The sequence below is a fragment of the Sceloporus undulatus genome, chromosome 3 (genome assembly GCF_019175285.1).
Source record: "Sceloporus undulatus isolate JIND9_A2432 ecotype Alabama chromosome 3, SceUnd_v1.1, whole genome shotgun sequence".
In the NCBI taxonomy this organism is placed as follows: Eukaryota; Metazoa; Chordata; class Lepidosauria; order Squamata; family Phrynosomatidae; genus Sceloporus; species Sceloporus undulatus.
The window spans coordinates 209,724,970-209,746,838 of record NC_056524.1 but is presented as its reverse complement, the minus strand read 5'-3'; the positions used below and the strand labels follow the sequence as shown (position 1 = coordinate 209,746,838).

The 21,869-nt window shown below is 39.8% G+C and overlaps 2 protein-coding genes across 5 annotated transcripts in view; one reads left to right on the top strand and one right to left on the bottom strand.

Moving 5' to 3' along the window:
* Positions 1 to 937: 937 nt before the first annotated feature.
* Positions 938 to 18,787, bottom strand: LOC121925460 (steroid 17-alpha-hydroxylase/17,20 lyase). 4 transcript variants are annotated; one of them, XM_042457632.1, is made up of 9 exons: positions 18,669 to 18,787; positions 13,801 to 14,053; positions 10,518 to 10,656; positions 9,118 to 9,347; positions 8,134 to 8,220; positions 6,478 to 6,690; positions 5,686 to 5,855; positions 5,473 to 5,576; positions 938 to 2,728 (listed from the first exon to the last, which is right to left on the bottom strand). In XM_042457632.1, the coding sequence occupies exons 2-9, from the start codon at positions 14,050 to 14,052 to the stop codon at positions 2,463 to 2,465; spliced, it is 1,461 nt and encodes a 486-aa protein (XP_042313566.1). In that variant the 5' UTR covers position 14,053; positions 18,669 to 18,787; the 3' UTR covers positions 938 to 2,462. The 4 variants fall into 4 exon arrangements, with proteins under 4 accessions (XP_042313566.1, XP_042313567.1, XP_042313568.1 ...); XM_042457633.1 differs by lacking the exon at positions 18,669 to 18,787 and adding an exon at positions 17,658 to 17,865; XM_042457634.1 differs by lacking the exon at positions 18,669 to 18,787 and adding an exon at positions 16,527 to 16,821.
* The window catches only part of BORCS7 (BLOC-1 related complex subunit 7), a 32,989-nt gene continuing 17,873 nt past the window's right edge, over positions 6,754 to 21,869 (top strand). Inside the window, exons 1-3 of the mRNA XM_042457649.1 lie at positions 6,754 to 6,779; positions 18,685 to 18,856; positions 20,924 to 20,986. Coding sequence (XP_042313583.1) covers positions 6,769 to 6,779; positions 18,685 to 18,856; positions 20,924 to 20,986 — 246 coding nt within the window. The 5' untranslated portion in view covers positions 6,754 to 6,768. The remainder of the gene's footprint in view (positions 6,780 to 18,684; positions 18,857 to 20,923; positions 20,987 to 21,869) is intronic.

Here is a 21,869-nt window from a genome sequence, read left to right as displayed (position 1 = left end):
CCTTAACCAAAAACATGGCCTATTTAATTGTAGTGCTTGTTGTTGTTGTTTTTGTTGTTTGCTGCGTGCCTTCAAGTTATTTTCAACTTATGGTGATCCTAAGGTGAACTGATTGGAAGCGACTTGAAGACAAACAACAACAACAAATTCAACAAAGAGGAATGGTCTCCATCACATGCAAAAAAGCATACAATAATCCATTCTCCAGGGATTGGCCAGTTTTGTGAATGAACTGAGCTTGATTTTAGGATAGATTTAGTCAGCTAATGTTAGCCTTATTTGTAAGTAGAAAACAAGTGGGGTGCAGAAAACTAGTGGAGATTGGAACATTCCAGATTTGTTTAAACTCCTGTCCTTTTTATTTAATAGGCTCTCTATCAATGCAGTCTGTTCTTCAGCTACCTCATTATTTAGTTAAATATTAAGAGTATAGGAGGGGGAAAACCTAGCTTTATTGCAGACATGCACCTTGTACTTTGTGCTTTTATGGCCAGAACAAATGGTCAAGCTCTTTACCTCAGCAAAAGGTGACATAAATAGCTGAGTCTGGCCAGAATCTAGAATGCCTATAGATCATAAAATCATGGTTTTAAAAAAGTTGTGATAACACTCTGTATTACAGTATGCATGCAGTGACGTAGGCGGCACTGTCAGTATAGTGGAAAAAGGAGTAAACTGAAGAATCAACAGTCCAAGATTGTGGTTGAAGTCCTAAAGGCACTTAACCTGGGACCAAGCATCAATGTAGCCTTTACTTGTAATCCGCCTTGATTCCACAAGGAAAAGGCAAAATATAAATAAATCATATTATTATTATTATTATTATTAATATTAATATTGCAGTAGGATTTACTTTGAAGTAAAAGTGCATCAGATTATGGTGAACCCCAAGCAAATTCCTGCATTTTGAAATCACCAAACTTTTCCATTTCCTTATTCATATTAGTTTAATTATGCTAGCAGAATCTTACATATGACTATTTGGATAACAGGTGATATTATGGTTATATCCTACTGAACTCTTGACTTTCTTGTAAAGGAATGCAATGAGGAACATTTTCTTCAGCTGTGAATTCTTAGATTGGTAAGATTTTTTCCCCCTCCAGACCACTTTCCTGCCTACCTTTCTTCTATGCAAGCATTTTGCAGTGCAGGATAAACTAAAAATAATGCTTTAAATTAGTTTTGTAAAATGTATTTTTTTAAAAAAATTGCAGGATCTTGCTAAAATTGAAAAAAAAACTTTATTTTAATATTTTTATACACAAAGAACAGAAAATATACATAAATGAAAAGAATAGTCTTAAGTATCAACTGCACTGTGCTCTGCTGTGGTTGTACAGGTAATGATAAAATGAATTATCATCATCATCATAATCATCATCTTTATCATCGCTGGGGGATGTTCAGGTGATGATAAGATAGACTATCATCATCATTACCACCACCACTTTATATCTCGCCTTTCTCTCAATCTGGGACTCAGGAAGCTAACAAAACACATATAATTACAATAAAAGAATACATAATTAAAAACACAAATGTTGAGTTTAAAACAGCATAAACCAACAGAATCAAAAGATCTCACATGGACTTGTTAATATAATGAAAACTGAGAGCTCTGTCTTGCAGACACATTGTGAGAAAATAAACAGCGTAATCCATTTTCCTCCAGCTCTACTGGGCAAAAATAGGCACTCAGGATCTTAACAGATGTTGTGACTGTTGACATAAGATGCCATGAGTTGTGTCAGCTTCCTTCAGCTAACTTGGAAATGTTTCTTTTTTGGACCATAGATCTGGCCATAGTGCATGGGGAGTTCTGGAAGTTGTAGCCCAGAAAAATTACTTGAGGGGTAATGAGGGCACAGAGGCCTAAATACTATGAAGGCAACAGACCCCATCTGATCTTTGAAGCTAAGCAGGGTCAGGCTCGGTTAGGGGGAATATAGGCTATATTTCAAAGGAAGGAATTGGCAAAACCATTGCTAAGTATTCGTTTCCCAACAAAACCCTATGAAATTCATGGGGTTGCTGTAAGTCAACAGGCGACATGAAGGCACATGCACACATAATGAAAGCATAACAATGAACTCATTTCAAGTAATATAATAGGTGGGTGGCATTATAGTTATATTTTTCTGTGTAATGTGTATGTTTACTTGTTTCTTGAGGTGCAGGACCAACATACTTTATAAGGGCATTTCAAGAAGATCTCCTCCCCCAATTTCATTTCATGTTGATTTTCAAAAAAGGATCTAAAACAACTGATCCTATGAGTCTACTGCACTTTATGAAAAAATAGCCTTTGTCTCTTATACTAGGTAGTCATCTTTCCCTCCTCACAGACTCCTATGTACAGACATCCCTAGTAAACCTTTACTGGTTCGAATGAACAGTCACCCAATTGATTTTTCTTTGTTTTGGGCAGCTTCTTGAAATCAAATCACATAAATGATCTATTACTTTTTTTCCCAAGCTTTCCTCAATGAAGCCTTCACCTTGAACTTTGGTACTTGGAGCACAACTCCAAATTTGCCTTCTGGGTCAGGCAGTGTCTGGCCTTCAGGGACACTCAGAGTGAATCTTTGCAAGATCCAGGCCATAAAGAGGAAGAGCTCCATCTTGGCCAGTGCTTCCCCTAAGCAAACCCGAACACCAGCGCCAAAGGGGAGGTAACTGGGTGAGGGTGTGTAGATTCGGTTCCCATCCTCATCCAAGAAACGATCTGTGCACAAAAGGAGATATACATCAACCTAAGAAACTTGTCAGACTCTGTAATGTACAATTGCAGAAGAAAATGACACACAGTGTATAAGCCTCCAACAGTATTTCATAGTTATTCAGAACTGAAACAAAGGGAGAGGAAAGAGAGAGGAAGCAGGAACATTTGGAGCAAAGACAAAGAAGGTGAACATCAATTCACCCAGCTATTGTGGCCTTTAAGAACTGCATCCCAGTGAAAAATGTTGGTATATGGGGGAAAAAACACCATCAACTGAGAGCTGAAAGAAATCTGGTTGCTACTTTCTGCACTTGGCATTTTTGATGAACAAATGATGAACAATCCCAGTTGATATAATGTTTTAATGACTGATACTGCCTTTTGGAATTAATTTTGATTGACATAAAAATTTTCATTATTGAAATGCAGTGTTTAATTTGTTATGTTTTGAAATTAATTGGCACTACATACTTTATTATAATGAAATGTTTTTTTTTCTGTTTTCAGTGACTTTGGGTCCTTTTTGTGGGAAAGTAGAAAAGGCGGATAAGTAATAGTAGTAGGAATAATTACGATCATGAGCAAAAGGCAAATTCCAGATATATGGGGCTACAGATCCTATTTTTCCAAGCTAGCACAGATTTGTTGCTGTGGATGGTAGGGCATTTAGTGCCACACATGTGGAAGACACCCAGTTGGTGAAAGCTTATTTTAAAGCTTGCGGAAAGAGTGCGAATATATTTAGGAGTGGCACTTGACAGGGGAAAAAAGAACTCTTGATAGTGTGAGATGTTCCTGAGCAGGAAATTGAACTGTTGGGAGAAGTATGTGATATCGTGGGTTTTTATATAAAAGTACAGTATTGCTTAATTTATTGTGTGAATATGAGGTAAGTAGCTGTTGGGAGGGGGAAAGAATGGAGTGTTCAAGTGGATGCTGACTGGGAAAATGTTTAAGGAGATTTAAATAGGAAAGTAAGTGAATGACAGAGTTTGAATGGAGTTAGTTTTAGCCTGGGGTTTGAGAAGAGTGCAGGAAGGAAAAGAGTTTGAGAGGGTTTTGAGTTAGACTAGGAGAGAAAGGAGTTCCATTGGTAGCTTGAGTGATTGGTAGCTTGAGAGGGAAAGTGGGTATTTTAAATATTATGTACAAATAAATATATTTACATATAAAAATATTGGCCAACTGAAATGCACAATATACTTGTTGCAAGCTTTCAAAGCTCCACTTGCAACAAGTATATTGTGCATTTCGGTTGTCCAGTAAAGGTATCATTGTTTGGTGGATTTTTGTTTGAATTTACTAAATGGTCAACACAGCTTACCCCTGCATGTTTTTTTTTTACACATATAAATGTTATACATAAATAATCTTCTATTTTATGTTTAACTGCTGTAAATAAAGAGTTGTTTTTGTTTTTATTACTTTTTGGCCTCCAAAAACGCTATTATCCTGAGATCTTGGTTTCAGACAAGGTGTCTGTGTGGTGGCAGCACTAAAGGTGGAAGAGTGGTGTCCTTTATTATTATTATTATTATTATTATTATTATTATTATTATTAACCTTTATTTATAAAGCGCTGTAAGTTTACACAGCGCTGTACATCAATTTTTTAGTCAGACGGTTCCCTGCCCTCAGGCTTACAATCTAAAAGACACGACACAAAAGTAGAAGGGAGTGGTGGTGGGGAATAGGATCAGGTCCAGCAGATCTTTTCCACCTCCGAGGCCTGGACCAAGGCAGATGGACTGGAGGAAGGGCTTGGCTTCTTGATGGATGGTTAGAAGGAGGCTTCCTGGGTCAGAGAGGGGCTCACCTCTGGGAATGCTTCTCTAAACAATATAGTTTTTAATTCAGTTTTGAAACTGGGCAGAGAAGTGATGAGGTGTGCATGTGGGGGAAGAAGGTTCCAGGAGTAAGGGGCAGCAAGCGAGAAGGGACGAATTCGGGAGGGGGCAGTGGTAGTCCTAGACTGTGACAGGAGACCTTGACTACCAGAGCGGAGGGTGCGAGTAGGAATGTAAGGAGAAAGAAGGTCAGATAAGTAAGGAGGGGCCAACCCATGGAGGGCTTTGAAAGTCAGTAACAAAAGCTTGTACCGGATGCGAAAGGGGAAGGGGAGCCAATGAAGGGAGGAGAAAAGAGGAGAAACATGGTCAAAGCGGCGAGCGGATGTGACAATACGGGCAGCTGAATACTGGACAGATATTAAAGGATGGAGGTGTGAAAGAGGAAGCCCTGTTAGAAGGAGGTTACAATAATCTAGTCGCGAAACCACTAGGGCATGGACTAGAGTCTTGGCAGTAGAGATTGAGAGGAATGGATATACCTTTAGGGGATAAATATACCTTTAGGGGATAAAGGTAGTATAAATCCTCATATGAACCTTGAGGGCATTCAGACTGACTCCACTGTTGGTGTCACACATGGGGACAGGCAGAAGTCCTTATGTGTACCAGAGGTGGGGATTACTGAGTGTTTGCAGAGAACATTGTGAAGTCTTCACATTTGGTGGGTGTAAAGATCCCCACATTTAGCTACATTGGTGGGACTGCCTGAGAGGAATCCTCACAGTTGGTGGCACTGTCTGAATGGAAACTTCAGACTACATTTAGTACAGTATAGGCAGTGGTGAGATAGAAGCAGACATCCCCACACAGCAGGATCCAAGGGCTGTAGAAGAAAGGAGAAACAGAAATGGAGAAACTCAGCAAGAGACCAGCAGGGAGCGGGTTTAGCATGCTCACCCGGACTGAATTCTTCTGGCTTCTCCCACTCTTTCTCATCATGGTGAATGGACCACAGGTTGATCACAACTTGAGCTCCCTTTGGGATGTCATATTCACCAATGCTGCAGAATGACAAAACCCATCAGTACTTTCTATTACTGTGGTCCTGACAATCTGCCCTCCCATTGACTATATACTGTAGTGCAAATCATTGATGGCAATGGGCCTCACCTTGTATCTTGCAAGGCCTCATGTGGGATAAGAAGTGGAGAGACAGGCCGGATACGCAGAACTTCACTGATAGTAGCCTCCAAGTAAGGCAAATGTTGCCGGTCTTTGAGTAAGGGATGCCTGTTAAAGCCAAGTTTCTGATCTAGTTCCTCTTGGATCTTTTGCTGTACCTGGAAAGGGAGAAGGAATTGGACTAATCAACAGTGATAGCACTGGGGTAGTGCTTATCAATACAGCTGCCTGTTCTCACCCATTTCTTTAACTTCAACTCTTTCTCTTAACCTAGTTAGGGTTTCCAACACAGGAAAGAAAATTATTGTCACAATACAATAATGGAAGGCAGAAAGCATTCAAAATTGTGAATATAGGAGATACCTCTTTGCTCTGAATATTTGTGAGAAGCTACACTGATACAACATACAATAGGACCTTGTTAACTGCTGGGGTTTGGTTCCAGGATCCCCTGTGGATAACAAAATCCCTAGATGCCCAAATCCCATTAAATATATTGGCAGAGCAAAATGATGTACCTTATATAAAATGGAAAATCAAGGTTTGCTATTTGGAATTTATACTTTTAAAAAATATTTTCAAGCTGTGGATGCTTGAATCCGTGGATAAGGAAGGCCAACTGTAGTTTCTGTGTCTCCTCTGTCTGTTCATTCACTAAAACAGGTGACATTAATAATTCAGATAATAAATAAATAATAATAATAGATGTCTTAATTACACTTAACCTACTGTGGACCTCTGTCTTCCCAAGAGCCCAGGAAGGACAGAAGGAGCTGATACCTCTGGATAGTGCAGAAGATAGAGGACAGTCCATTTCAGCACAGTAGTGGTGGTTTCCACACCTGCTCCAAAGATGTCAGCCACCGTCATGAGCAGGTAGTCATCTGTCAGCCCCTGCCCAGACAATATATGGCTGTTGTTATTCTCCATGTTCAATTTGGCTCTCAGAAGTGCATCTATCAGGTCACTGACAGAATCATTGCTGAACTCTTCCTGGAAAGGAGAAAGTGAAAGAACCTGTGAGTTAGGATTGAGGCACATCAGAAGAGCTACAAGATGGACTGAGCTGCCATGGTGGAGCAGTGAGTAGAAATGGAAGCATTTTAGATACACTTTCTTATCTCATTAGGATGTGGGGCATATAGAGTGCTAAAGCCAGTAAGAAGATGTGCAGTGAAATGCCCCTCCCTCCTCCTCCCCATCTATTTAGGAAGCCTGTCACCAGAATCCATCTTATCCTATATTGGAGAAAGGACAGGATACAAGTCCAGTTGTGGTGTGGCAAAAATATCAGAATGCAACAAGGCATTGGCCTGTAGCCCAAACACACCTAAGCATTGAAGCCACATACATTCCTTTGTAATAAAAGTTAATAAATCACAAATAGTTTTTCTGCAAAAGAAGTGAAGCTCTCTCTTCCTACATAACTACAATGTAACTTAGTTATGCCTTAGTTATCAAACATGACAAGTAATTTGTTAATTGTAACTTGTTTATTTGTTAACTGTGACTGCTTCCTCTGCTAAGCACTTGGTTCATGTTTTGGTTATTTCCTGCCTTGATTATTGTAATCTTTTGACTGGTTTTCTATTATCTCACCTTAGTCCTCTGGTTTCCTTTCCAGATTCTGCTGGTAAGATTATTTATCTTTCTTTCTTTCTTTCGTTTTGGCTCATTATTTTGATCATGTTGCCTCACTTTTGATATCTTTTTGTTGGTTACTCCCTCTTTCTATATGATTCAGTAAAAGCTTCTTGTTCAAAGTCCTACACAACCTAACTCCCCCCACTTTCAACCCCTTTTTTTAATCAGCGTCCTTGAGATCTGTGTTCAAGGAACTCAAGGCTTCTTACCCAGCCAAAGGTTTCGTCTTCCTTGGCTGTTTCATACTTTTTTTATTCAGTAATCCTTACACTTGGAATTGCTTTCCTGAACATTTGCGAACTGTTCCTTCCCTCATTAGTTTTAAATCTCAGTTAAAAATGTTCTTGTTTTCCAAAACTTTCAGAACTTTAATTTGTTTTATAATCTTGTCTTTTTTGGTTACATGTATCTATCAATTTGCTTCATATTACATTGTATCATATAGTTTTATATTTTATTATCCCTTCCCTTCCCTTCCCTCCCTCTGTGTGTGAGTCTGTGTCTGTGTGTGTATCTTGTTGTTGTTGTGTGCCTTCAAGTTGTTTCCAACTTATGGAGATATGTCACTGGGTTTTCTGAGGCTGAGGGTATGTGACTCACCCAAGGTCACAAGTGGGTTTCCACAGCTGAGCAGGGAATCAAGCCCTGTTCTCCAGTCATAGTCCAACACTACAACACTGGCTCTCACACACACATATATAAAGCAACAAACAGTGGATCCTACCAAAGGTATACGATCTAAAATATATGTGTACATTTGTTGCTCTGCATTTCCTTAGCAGAGATACTTACTTTATGTTTTTCAAACTTCTGTTGTAGAAGCTGATCTCTCATTTCCACACACTTCCGCAGCAAAGTTAATTCTTTATTGGGAAAGAACTGGGGGGAAATTAAAAGCTTAATGCCAAGTTCTTCTTTTGATACAAATTCAAACCTCACAATCCTCATGCTAATCCTTGCTGCCATTGAGATTTAGGTAGGAGCCAATTCAGTCACCTGCTGATTTTCTGATACAAAAGTTTCTGCTTCCTATTAAAGATTTCTTACATCCTGCTCTTGCCTCCAAATCACATACAACTATGGAGGATTTCTCTTTCAGGAAAGCCTTATTGATCTCTCTGACTTTCAATCCAAAAAGTATATTCTGTGCAGGAATATGCACACGCATGCAAATATAAAATACTTGAATTAAACAGATAACAATTTAATTGTTTAAACAGGTAACAATTACTTTCTCTGCTAAGAAACAATGAATAATAGAATCATAGAGTTGGAAGGGGCCCAAGAGGCAATCAAATCCAAATTTCCACTCCATACACAGGAACCCAAGCTAGAGAATCCCCAGCAGGTAGCTGTCCAGCCTGTCTTTGAAGACATTGAGAGAAAGAGACCCACCACCTCTCTAGGTAATTAGTTCCATTGTGGAACTGTTCTTACCATCAATAAGTTCCTTCTCATGTTCAATCAAAATCTAATATTATTATAACTCAAATAACTTAAGGCTCCCCCCCTTAGCATGGAATATGCCTTAGCTAAAAGATTATTTATCCCTTCTCTACTTCTTTTACTGAAAAGCGGGAAACTGGGTGATCACTCACAAACCAAACTGCCTTTGTCACTTTATACACTAGATCTCTAACATATCAAGGTAGATTTATTAAATTATTTGTGGGCTGTGGCTATCAACTTTCCCCACAGACTTCCTACCTCTGGAAGCTGTACATGATGAATGGAATATATTTTCTTTTGTTGAATTTTTCTCACTAAAGCTCTCACCTGAAGCCAAGGAAAGATATCCACCATGCCTTGTTTGGCCACAGTGTCCACAATGCCTTGGCTATATTTTAGCATGGCCTCAAACTCAGGGTCTCCACGCTGATAAGATGAGTTAAAGCAAAGAGAGCAAACCACATTAGTCACAGCACGTGTCAGTTCTGGTGACATGTCTAGAGGTGAATCCAGGGCAGCACTCAGAGTTTCACACAAAGAAGATGCTTCTTGACAGACTGGGGGGGGGGGGGGAGCACAAAAGAAAAGACACAAGAACAAACTATGAATACTTCAGAAAAATATTAAGCCAGGAATGGATGTGTGTGTGTGTTCATATCTGAAATAAACAATTTACTCCTGTAATCTTTAAACTGGTAAACAGTGGTTCATGACTACTGCCTCTGTAGGGAGAGCTTGGAAAAGTTACTATTTCGGACTACAGTTCCCAACCAGTTTGGTAGTGTGGTCACATACATGTTGAGCAGATAAAGTGAGGAGAGTAATGAGTTAACTGGTGTAAAGGCAGAATATAAATGTTTAAAAAACCCCGAACAAACAGTATTTATAATGGCTCCAGAAACAAGACATTTAAAAATATTTTAAAACTATATATTACTGTATACGGTAATATCTGTTATTATGCCAATTCCTCTGCCTAAACATCAGTATAATAAAATCCACATAGTCTTGATAGTACATATCATCTGAAATAATAGTGATAATTATGGGGAACCTCCCCTCTTCCCCATGGGCAATGTCAATGGGACTTTTCCATTTTTATCCTCAAAGCACAATAATGTGATTATCTTTTGAAGTCATATTATAGGATTAAAAAGGCCTATGTAGTAAATTATTAGTTACTAAGTCACTTGTTTTCAAGTGACATCTCCTTGTTAAGTGTACCACATAATGCCTATTTCATTGCTCGTGATGTACACTTTTAAAATTTTGAGATTTTTAAACTAAATTACCAGTCCTGATAGAATCACAGAATTGGAAGAGACCTCAAGGACCACTCAGTCCAACTCCCTGCCATGCAGAAAGACACAGTCAAAGCACTCGCAACAGATGGCCATCCATCCTCTGTTTAAAAACCTTCAAAGAAGCAGACTCCACTACTCTCCAAGGCAGCGTGTTCCACTGTTGAACAGCTCCTGTTTGCTTTTTATTGCAAGTTAAGCCAAGTGCTTAAGCCAGAGGTTCTCAACTTTTGATCCTCCAGCTGTTTCAGCACCCAGAAGCCTTTGCCAGCCAGGCCAATGATGAGGGAATCTGGAAGATGAAGTCAAAAACATCTGGAGGACCAGAAATTGAGAATCGCTGGCTTGAACTAAGCTCTTCTCTCCCTGACTCACTTTTCTGGCATTCCTTTGGAAGCATCCCAACACTTCAACTGGATCACTTACTTATCTTTTCCAGGGCTAGAGAGCCCTCCCCAAACATGCAAAGTGCAGAGTGCACTAATTTGCGCTGATATTTCCAAAATGGGCTGTAAGATGCAAAGGCGATGTCTTTTCCATTCCTTGTTAGCAAGTCTGTGGTTACCTTGAATCAAAGGGATGAGAGAAGCAAGAGGAAGTGTTTATGAACATTTTATTCTCCTTCTACAGTTAGTGATGATGGACTGAGTTAGTCTACCACGTTGTTTCAGGAGGGAAAAACACATAGCACATGTATAGTACTTTCTCAGAAAACATATTGGTGCATTTGATTAATTTTAAAATCTTTCACAATCTTCCTTGTTATTTCCTAATACACACAAACTAGTTTTCTCTGATAAAGTCAGTCCATACATGGAAGGAAGGTGCTGTTTATTTCTAAGTCCTGATTCTAATTTATACTATATATTTCCACTATATCCATTTTAATAATTGGTTAAATATGCATTGAATTATAGATAAATATGAAGCCCAAGTGATGCTGGGAATAGACATGTGCATTAAAAAAAATTGCACTTCATAGAATTTGTCAGTAAGAACTGCTTTGCTACAGGGAAGGCAGGTCCTTCCACTTTAGAGGATAAGGAAGGTTAGGGCCCAGGGCGATCTGTTTCTAGATGAAAAATGAGGGAATCATTTAATCCTGCCAGGTAATATTTCACTGAGGAAGAAAAATATGCAAAGAGGATATAGGACCTATATCATAGGTGCTTCCAGAAGAGGTTTTAACTTTACGTGGGTCTAGATTTTGTCATCTTTTATGTGTAGCCTGCCTATGTTTTCCCAGAGTTGTGCCCATATTTTTCCTTACAATTAAATAATTTCTTGCAAACAAGCTTGTAAAATGTGGGCTAGACAAGGTAGCTGTTACATGGATTTGTAATTGGTTGACTGGCCAAACGTAAAGGGTGCTCAACAATAGCTCCTTTTCATCCTGGAGATAAGTGATCAGTGGGGTCTCACAGGGGTCTGTCCTGGGCCCAGTGCTATTCAACATCTTTATCAATGACTTGGATGACAGAATTGGGGGCATACTTATCAAATTTGTAGATGACACCAAAGTAGGAGCAGTAGCTAATACCCCAGAGGACAGGATCAGAATTCAAAATGATCTTAATAGATTAGACAGCTCGGCCAAAGCTAACAAAATGAATTTCAACATGGAGAAATGTAAGGTATTGCACTTAGGGCGGAAAAAATGAAATGCACAGATATAGGATGGGCGACACCTGGCTGAATGAAACTACATGTGAAAGAGATCTGGGAGTCCAAGTAGACCACAAGTTGAACATGAGTCAACAGTGTGATGCGGCAGCTAAAAAGGCCAATGAAATTTTAGGCTGCATCAATAAAATTATAGTGTCTAGATCAAGGGAAGTAATAGTGCCACTATATTCTGCTTTGGTCAGGCCCCACCTGGAATATTGTGTCCAGTTCTGGGCACCACAATTCAAAAAGGACATTGAGAAACTGGAGCGTGTCCAAAGAAGGGTGACTAAAATGGTGAAGGGTCTGGAAACCATGTCCTATGAGGAACGACTTAGGGAGCTGGGTATGTTTAGCCTGGAGAAAAGAAGGTTAAGAGGTGATACAATAGCCCTGTTTAAATATTTGAAGGGATGTCATATTGAGGAGGGAGCAAGCTTGTTTTCTGCTGCTCCAGAGAACAGGACCCGGAACAATGGATGCAAGCTACAGGAGAAGAGATTCCACCTCAACATTAGGAGGAACTTCCTGACAGTAAGGGCTGTTCGACAGTGGGACAAACTCCTTCCTCGGAGTGTAGTGGAGTCTCCTTCCTTGGAGGTCTTTAAGCAGAGGCTGGATGGCCATCTGTCTGGGATGCTTTGATTGAGATTTCCTGCATGGCAGAATGGGGTTGGACTGGATGGCCCTTGCAGTCTTTTCAAACTCTATGATTCTATGAGGGTAATATTGAATAATAGCAAGTCCCTTTTGATTGTTAGTGTTGCTAGGAGTTCCATGTGGGAGCACCCTGCATGTCTTGCTTCTAGAACTGAAGACTGAGTGGTATTTGCAGAAAATACATAGAAAAATGCTATGTGTGTGCTGGAGAGGAATGTATATGCAGAGTGGAAAATATTTTAAATATTATAAATAAAAAAGTTGTTTCTAAACAACAATACCAACAATTTCTAATGTATCCCTGGAAGGCATAATCAAAACATACATTTTAATACTGGCCAGCACAGTGAATTCTACTGTAAACCTTGCTTTGGTAACTCACAATGTAAGAATACTTCTTTCCACTAGATTTTCTAGCTATGTTTATTCCAATCTGAGTAACAGCCTATTATCAAAACCATAATAAACGAGTAGGAAAATATAATATACAGATTTCCATTTTGTCCAAGCTCATTATATTAACAATATGTAGACTATGTAGATTATATTAAAGATATGTAGACAGCACTGCATCTTGTAGAAATGACAAATTATATATTTAGATGAAATGTTAATATTTATTGGACAATATATTTGGTCAATAAACTATATGCTCCTTGTTAAGTAAAAACTCATGTTTAATTAATGACATGTATCGTCTAGGGAGGCTATCAAAGTAAGTGACACCTTTCTTCCTTGCAAGATAAGGGAAATATTTATGTAGGACAGAAAATAGTCATAAACATGTCATAATCCCTTCCAAAGAAATTGCCTCACAAAATCTGACTCCTCTTGGCCACATATCTCTTCCTTTATGTAGACTGCTGGCACTGTTGCTGTTGTGTTACATGCAAAGAGAGGTTCATGGGCAATAACCTTAAGAAATTAGCAAAAAGGTTCAGTGGTGAAAGAGATGATTCCCATGCTTAAGTTGTTCATTCATTAATATTGACATGCAAAAGATTTCAATTCATGGCAGGATATTAAGGAGCTGCTGCCAATACTAGAAAGTACCAAGTGAGAAGTATCAAGGATTTCTCTCAATATATATACGACAATTTTATATGTTTATAATATCATCCAGGGGGTCATACCATGGCATTTTGCTTCCAGAGCTAGGGTAGCAAATGTCATTCCCCACAGCTATCCAAGTCAAGGTACACAGTACCTAGTGCCAGCCATTTCACATGAGGCATGTAGTCTCATAAATGTCTCTCCAATTCCCATCAATGCTGAACATTGGTCATACTGTTTGGAGTTCATTTGAATCAGCTGATGGGGGAATGACATTTTCTCTTTCACTGGCATATATCAACAAAAGATTGGATACTCATATTTTGCTTACCGTCCGAGGCCTTCCAGCAAAGATCTTCCCTTTCTTAAGCAGAACTTCTTTGGCATGGAGATAGCTGTTCACCACCACCACATAGTCAGAGCCCATATAGAGAGAGTAGAGGCTGCCATACCTCTGCTGCAGTCTGCAGAATAGAAGGTGAGGCTTGGTGTCTCCCACAAAATGTAACAGGCTCCCAATGAGTGGCAAGGAGGGAAGGCTCTTGGGGTAGTTGCGCTTGCATTTCAGCTTCACCTTGGACATTCTAGGGAAGGACAGGAAGGCCAGTATCAGAAAAAAGAGAATGAAGAGAACCATCATTGTTTCTCTGTTGACCTGAAGCTTGATCTGAGCACCAAGAACAAGAAGTCATAGAAAGCAATTGTCCTGCAACAGCCAATCTTTGGGTTCTTATAGGGGCTAGTATTGACGTCACCTTGCCTTGGGTTTCTTTCTTGCCTTGCTAATTAATTGCTAGGAGATAAGTGTAATCTGCTGCCCAAACTCAGCCTTGCCTTTTGTCAAACCTCAACAGCCTTTAGCAATCCTGAGCCAAAGAAATAATCAAAGATGAGCATCCCTTTGGGAAACATTGGGTTAAAGGCTATCCGTTTGCTTGTACTAAAGTTTACAATTCACTTTTTCACCCTAAACGAGGCCCTTGTTATCTGCTCTTGGATAGCACTGTAAATCAAGGACTGTAAGAATGAATGCTGATTCAAGCCAGGATGGGAAAACCAGAGACTTTGAAGATGCTGTCTTTTCTCCAGATGAATTTTTTCTCACACATGTTACAAGCATTGGCAATTGTTCTGTTTTATCGAGCTTCAGCACAGGGAGGAAAGGAAAACAGGCAGGACTAGCATCAAGTTCCTTGGGACCTTTGGTAGTCCCCTTCCTACTGTGAAGTCCCCTACTCTCTGTTCACCAAGGTGACATCAGATTGGCATCAGAACCACCCAAGTGATGGAGGCTCAGCCATCACTGCTTCCTTTTCACTCATTTCACTTTTCCTTTCTCCAGGTGGAATCAGTGAAGTCCCTTCCCAAGTGAAGGTAGCTACCTTGGAAAAGTTCCTTCTTTGACTACAATTCCCAGAATCCACAACAGGCAGCACGGTCAGTTAGTGTATTGGCTGGATGATTCTGGCAGGTATACAGTAGTGCCCAGTTGCTTCCATTTCAGGGGTGGAGTGAATATGCTGCTGTTGTGTATTTTAAAGTCATTTCTGACTTATGGGGGCCCTAAGGTGAACCGCTCACAGGGTTTTCTTGGCAAGGTTTGTTCAGAGGGGGTTTGCCTTTGCCTTCCTCTGAGGCTGGGAGTATGACTTGTCCAAGGCCACCCAGTAGATCTTCATGGCCAAGCAGGAATTTGAACCCTGATCTTCAGCATTGTAGTCCAACACTCAAACCACTACACCATGCTGGCTCCTATTTTATTCCAGACTTTAAAGAAGCTGTCCAAAGTACTGAACAGCTTAGTCAGAATTCTGAACCTGGGTATCTCCATCCTAGCAGAACACATTTAACATATGTGTTATGATGGCTGATTTGCACAGCTGCAATTCCTGCAGAGAACATTTGCTGTCACTGTTCATACTGAGTGGCCTGAGTGTGTGCAAATAATGATTTACCCCTAATGAGAGGACTCTGCAGAATGACATTAGATGAGCTGATTCCAGGCAGTTGCTGCCTAGGAGTACTTAATAATAATAATAATAATAATAATAATAATGATAAAATTTATTTATATCCCACCCCATCTGCACTCAGGCAATCGGGGTGGCTTACATCATTAACTGAAAGTAAGTCCCACTGAAATCTGAAATTGATGTCTAAGAAAATATGCATAGAATCTGGATAGAAGGTGAGGTGAGGTGAACATGTAGCTTCTGGATGTTTTTGGAGATTGCATTTGTCATCACCCTTAGCCAGAAGCCCAACACAGCCAGTGATGATGTATGGAAATTCAGCAATATCTAGAGCTAACATACAGTGGCTGAAGTACTGGATTGCAATTTTGAGAGACCAAGGTTCAAATCACTGCTCATCCACGAAACCCCACTAGGTGGCTTTGAGCAAATCATTCTCTTTCAGTCTCAGAGGAAGGCAATGGCAAACCTCCTCTGAATAAACCTTGCCAAGAAAATGCTACGATAGAGTTGCCTTAAGTTGGAGTCACCTTGAAAGCACATAACAATTTACAGCCCTTCTATAAGCACTCACACACTCTCTCTCCCTTTTGGATTCTAGCATTTTATGTTGAAAATGATGCCATTCTCTATGCCTGCTTTGTTCAATACTTCTCTGCCAGATGCTGATATCATTGCTAGTTTTAGCTGGTTAGCATTTCTCAGCATTACATCACTAAATGATGTTTGTGCAAAGATGCATGTCAATATCTGAAAGACTCTACTAAGCCAGCCATAAATGTTAAGAGGCGTGTTGCCCTACAAGGCTGTTCCTTGAGCACATAAAGATGGGGGTAGGGACTTTGGGGCCAGTCAGCAGTTTCTTGGAAAGTAGGCAGTGTGGAAGATCATCCTAGGACTTACAGTAGATCCGTCCACTATTTCCTGGATGTTGTGTACACAACAACTGTTCCTGAAAACACAATGTACCAAGTCATTCATCCTCCAACTTGGTTATAAATGCAGCTGAGAGCAAGGAGCTCCTCTACTTCCCAACAACAGCCCAATACAGAAGAGGGCCTTCCTAAGGTGTTTACTCTCATACCAGAAAGTGCTGGAGGATGCACTGCATGTTGAAAAGAGGAGGTGGCTGGTCAACAAGAGATTCTTAACTAGATGATCCATAGAATCTTCACCTATGCTTTCCATGAAATGCAATCTTTACTTGGTTAGTAATAGTAATAAAATTTATTCGGTCATTGACCAGTATAATTTACTTGGTTCTTCAATGGTTTACTGATCAGAGAAGATTTGGGGCCATGAGCTAATAAAGACTAGATTCTCCAGGTACAGTTCAGACCCTTTAAGATAAGCAATGTTTGTGTTCTTTCAGTGCCTACCAAAAGTGCCTTCTTATGGCGGGTTACAGACCGCTGAAAAGCGGCGGTCTGCCGCCGCCGCCGATTGCAGCATCCGGGAACCGCAGCAGCCAAACGGCACGGTTCCTGGACGCTGCAAAGAAGGAGCGCAAAAATTGCGCTCCTTCTTGGGCCCCGGATGTGATGCCGCGAGGCGCTAGTTGCGCACTTGCGGCATCATATCTGGGGTGCGATGTGCGGATGCAGAGCGTCCGCTACGTAAAGATGGCGGCCCCATGTGGACAGGCAGCACAATCTCTTACACACTCCGCGCGTACTAGGGTTGGGGGCCGTGAGGAAGAGACAGCTCTTCCTAACCCTAGTACATGCTGAGCACGTACTTTTATGCCCGTCTGTAATGGGCCTTTCTATCAACAGAATTCGAAGATAGAACCGTGTTAGTCTGTAGAATCAGTTGTAGAGGGATCTTGTAGCACCTTTGAGACTAACTGAAAGAAAGAAGTTGGCAGCATGAGCTTTTGGAGACTAAAGATGCATTGGTCTAAAGATGCATTGCGAAAGCTCATGCTGCCAATTTCTTTCTTCCTTTCTATCAGCAGTTGATGCATCATTTTAAAATACAAAATGTAATGGCTATGCACATGAGCAAATGTGTAAGTTTGGCTAAATGAGGTTTTCTCAAGGACCACTCTACGCATGTGCAAAGCCAAACAGTAAGGTCAGCCTTACAGGGCTTGCTCTCTGACCTACCATCAAGAACCATTATTAAACTAGTATTATGATTATACTTATTTCTATCATGCTTTGTCCCCGTTCCCTCTTAGCCACCACCAAAATCTGAGCCTCTAGGCACACACCAAAGCAGCAGCGCTGTGTCTTCAGGAGGGACGTAACCCCATCTAGCACAAGATGAATCTGATTCCCTAATCTGCTTTGTGATTGACCAGCAGCACCTTGGTCTTGTCTGGATTAAGGACTTTATCACAGGGAAGCAAACTGGCTAAATCTTATGCAGAAACAGTATTTTAAAATCCGCAAAGCACCGCTTTCGTGGGTTGTTTTTAAGATGCGTTGGCGTCAGTGAGAAATAACGCAACATTAATCTGAACACACAGATGACAAAACACACTCCTTTTTACTTTTGAGAACTTCTCGAAAGTAAAAAGGAACAAGTTTTGTCAACTTTGTGTTTGGAATAATGTTGTGTTATCTCTCACTGACGCAAACGTCACTGGAAAAAATATACCCTGTCCACTATTACCAGGGACAAAATGTGGAAGAAATTCAAGACCAAACTGTAGGGCAAATGCAGGACAAAACTCAGCCCAAAATGTAGGACATTTAAGAAAAATGGAGGACTTTAAATGTCCTACATTTTGGGCTGAGTTTTGTCCTGCAGTTGTCCTACAGTTTGGTCTCGAAATTGTCCTCCATTTTGTCCCTGGTAATAGAGGACAATTATGGCAACCCTACTGGGTTTACTGCACATCTAACTTTAGGCTGCATCCACACTGCAGAAAGAATCCAGTTTGACCCCACTTTAACTGCCATGGGTCCGTGCTATGAAATTCTGGGAATGGTAGTTTGTTATGCTACCAGGGCGCGCCATGGGTCCATGCTATGGAATTCTGGGAAAGCTGCTACCAGGGAGCACCATGGGTCCATGCCCTGGTGCCACAACAAACTACCATTCCCAGAATTCCATAGCATGGTCCCTTGGCAATTAAAGTGGGGGTCAAACTGGATTCTTTCTGCAGTGTGGATGCAGCCTTCCTGAGGCCAAATGCTCCAAATGAAGTAATTAGCTTCCCCAGGCCTTAAGGCAGTTCCACTTTGCTTTTCTTTCTCTTCTGTCCCCTTTCGCTTGCCGTTTCGCGACGAGAGAGAGGCGGGCACTGCAAGCAAAATGGCGGCGGCCGCAGCAGGGAACGCGGTGGACGTTCAGGCGCGGTTTGGCCACTCAGTGAAAGGCCTACTGACCGAGAAGGTGACCAGCTGCGGCACAGACGTCATCGCCCTCACCAAACAGGTGCTGAAGGGCTCCCGCAGCGCCGAGGTGGGTAGGACTACGAGGACCAGGAAGCATTGCGCCAGGGCGCGGCTCAAGCGCGAGCGGAGTGGCGCAGTGCATGGTGGGATTTGTAGTTTCCCTGTCAATGAGGGGTCTTTTGCGGCATAAAGAGGGAGGAAAGGAGTGGGGAGTAATGCAACCTTTATTTGTTTATTGGATTAGATTTATACCCCGCCTTTCTCCCAAAATTGGAGAAATGTATTAAATAATAAATTATAAAAGTATTAAATAATAAATAATATTATTATTTAGTAGTTATAAATTGTGTAATATATACAGTTATGTGTATTGTAAATGTTAAGTTATTGTAAGCTGCCTTTCTCCCAAAATGGGATTCAAGGTGGGATATAAGTCAAATAATTACGTTTATTAAATCATAGATTGTAAATTTATTAAACAATAAATTATATTATTTATTAATAATAAATTGTATAATAGATACAGTTATATATTGTAAATGTTAAGTTAATGTAAGTCACCTTCCTCCCAAAATGGAATTCAAGGTGGCTTACAATAATTTAAAATTTACAGTATATAAGTGTATATATCATACAATTGATAATGAACAAACAATAATATAATTTATTATTTGATATAATTTATTATTATTTTATTATTATTATTAATATTAATATTAATATCCTCTCCTTCCTCCCAGCGCAGGGACTCTAAGGCGGCTTAGAAATATATTATGTGATTATATTATATTATATATAATTTATAATTAATAAATAATATAATTTACAGTATATAATATACAATTTATAATTTACAATAATTTAAAAAGGATAAAACTAAAATATTAATTGCCAATTTTTTAAAAATAATACTAGGATTAAAACATGACACCTAAAAGCACAGAACAGGTGAAACCATTTAGATAACAAATTAAATACGTTAAAGCATTAAAAAGCAGCACGCCAATGGCGTACACATACACACCGGATAAGTAAAATGCACAATAAATAAAAATAATAAATAATAAACCTTTAATTTATATCCTGCTTTTTGTTACCACAATCAACGCGGCTTTAAAAAATACAATATATACAATTTCCATACACCCCTTAAAAAGGATTAAACAATTCTATCCGTTAAAATTACAGGCAATAAAATCTAAAAACAATACTACAATAATAGAATAACGGTGGGCAGAGTCTTCATTTATATTATGCTCTTATTGCCAGAGGGTGAATGAATGTTTGCTCCCTGACATTATATTTTAGAGATTAAGAAGAAATCATCATGAATTTGGGACTCTTTGTGCTTTTAATGCAATATATTCTAATCTAATGCATCTTGTGCTATACAAAGCTGAAGCGCATGTAAAAGCATGTGCTCAGTTTCATTCCTTGATATTTTATCGCTTTCCTTGTTGTATGCCTTCAAGTCTTTTCAGACTTATGGCAAACCCTAAGCCAAGCTTATCATGGGATTTTCTCTGCAAGATTTATTCCAAGAGGTTTTGCCTTTGCCTTCTTCTGAGGCTGAGAGAGTGTGACTTGACCAGGGTCACTCAGTGGGTTTCCATATCCAAGCAAGGGCTTGAATCCTGGTCTCCAATGTCCTAGTCCAACACTCAAACCACTGTACCACACTTGCTCTCATCACTTCCCTACTGTCCCTGTATTGATTTGCTAATCTTGTCTCCTTCCTCAGATGAAACTTAGAAGACAAATGGGTGTTTGTCTGTTTGTTTTGTTTGTTACTTTGTAAATTGCCATATACCCTTATATCGTCATCATCAATATAGTCATGTTGCACTTGTCTGCTCATTTGATCTTCAGAACTGATCTCATAATTTGTAAAGTGTATTTTTCTTCCACATAGACACTATTTATGGAAGCAGTTTATGGAACCAAGTGATTTATTATTCTTGGGTTGAAACCCAATTTGTTAAGCCTGCAATGCTTTCATTTCAGCTGTTTAAATCCCACTGAAGCCAGTTTTGAGCAGGATTGCACCTTTGATAATAATGGGGTACTACTGTATGTCCCTAGCTTTTCAGAACATGAAACTTGTATCCTTTACTGTGACTTTGGTTTCTTTAAGTTCTTAGGACAGGCTGCCAGGAACATGGTGATGCAAGAGGATGCCATCCTGCACTCGGAAGATGTAAGGAATGTTTTATAAATAAATGATTTACATTACATAAATAGGTGCTTTTCCTGGTAGTGCTTATTGCTTAGTTCTCTGTGGACTACAAGAAATGCAATTGTGATGTTTTGATTTCATTTTTAATAGATTTTGGCTCAGTTTCGAAACACTGTTTGCTTTTGCAGTTTTCAAAGAGGCTGTGTTAGTATTCTGGGGAATTCCTGTCTGACCCCATGAACATTGGCCTACAGTGTCTCCTGGCATTCACTTTTGACCCACATGCAATTTAACAGCCGCATGAAACCCCTGGGGAGGCTATCCAGAGTTTAGAGGTCAGGTGTCGCCAGTACACTGGGCACAGACTTGCAAGACCACATCTCCCAATATGAGCCTGCTTGCATTTTAAGATTCTTGAGACAGGATTTTCTTTTGGTTGAACCACCATTAGAGGCATGTTTGATGAGAACACAGCAGAGAGCCTTTTTGTGGCTACTCCCAAGGTGTTGAATTCCATTTCGTGAGAAGCTAGGATGGCCTCCTCTCTTTTCTCTTTTTGCTTGCAGGGAAAGACCTTTCTGTTTACCCAGTCCTTTGACTCTTAACTGTCCACCTCAGAACATAATTTAATTGGGGTGTGATGTGTTTTTAGCATCATTATCATTATTATCCTTTAACTGCCTTTTTAAACAGTTCTCAGTTAATGTTTCTGAACATGATTGTTTAATTTTTGACTTTATTACCATGGGCTTAACTTTATTTTGTTTTAACTTACATTGTGATCCTTCTTGGATCCCAGATCACAAGAAAGGTGGAATAATTTTTTAAAGTGTAAAATAAACAGAATGTGTATTCATCACAGAAGCCTTGGCATTGATTTTCATGGTCAAGCTTAAAGGAGAAC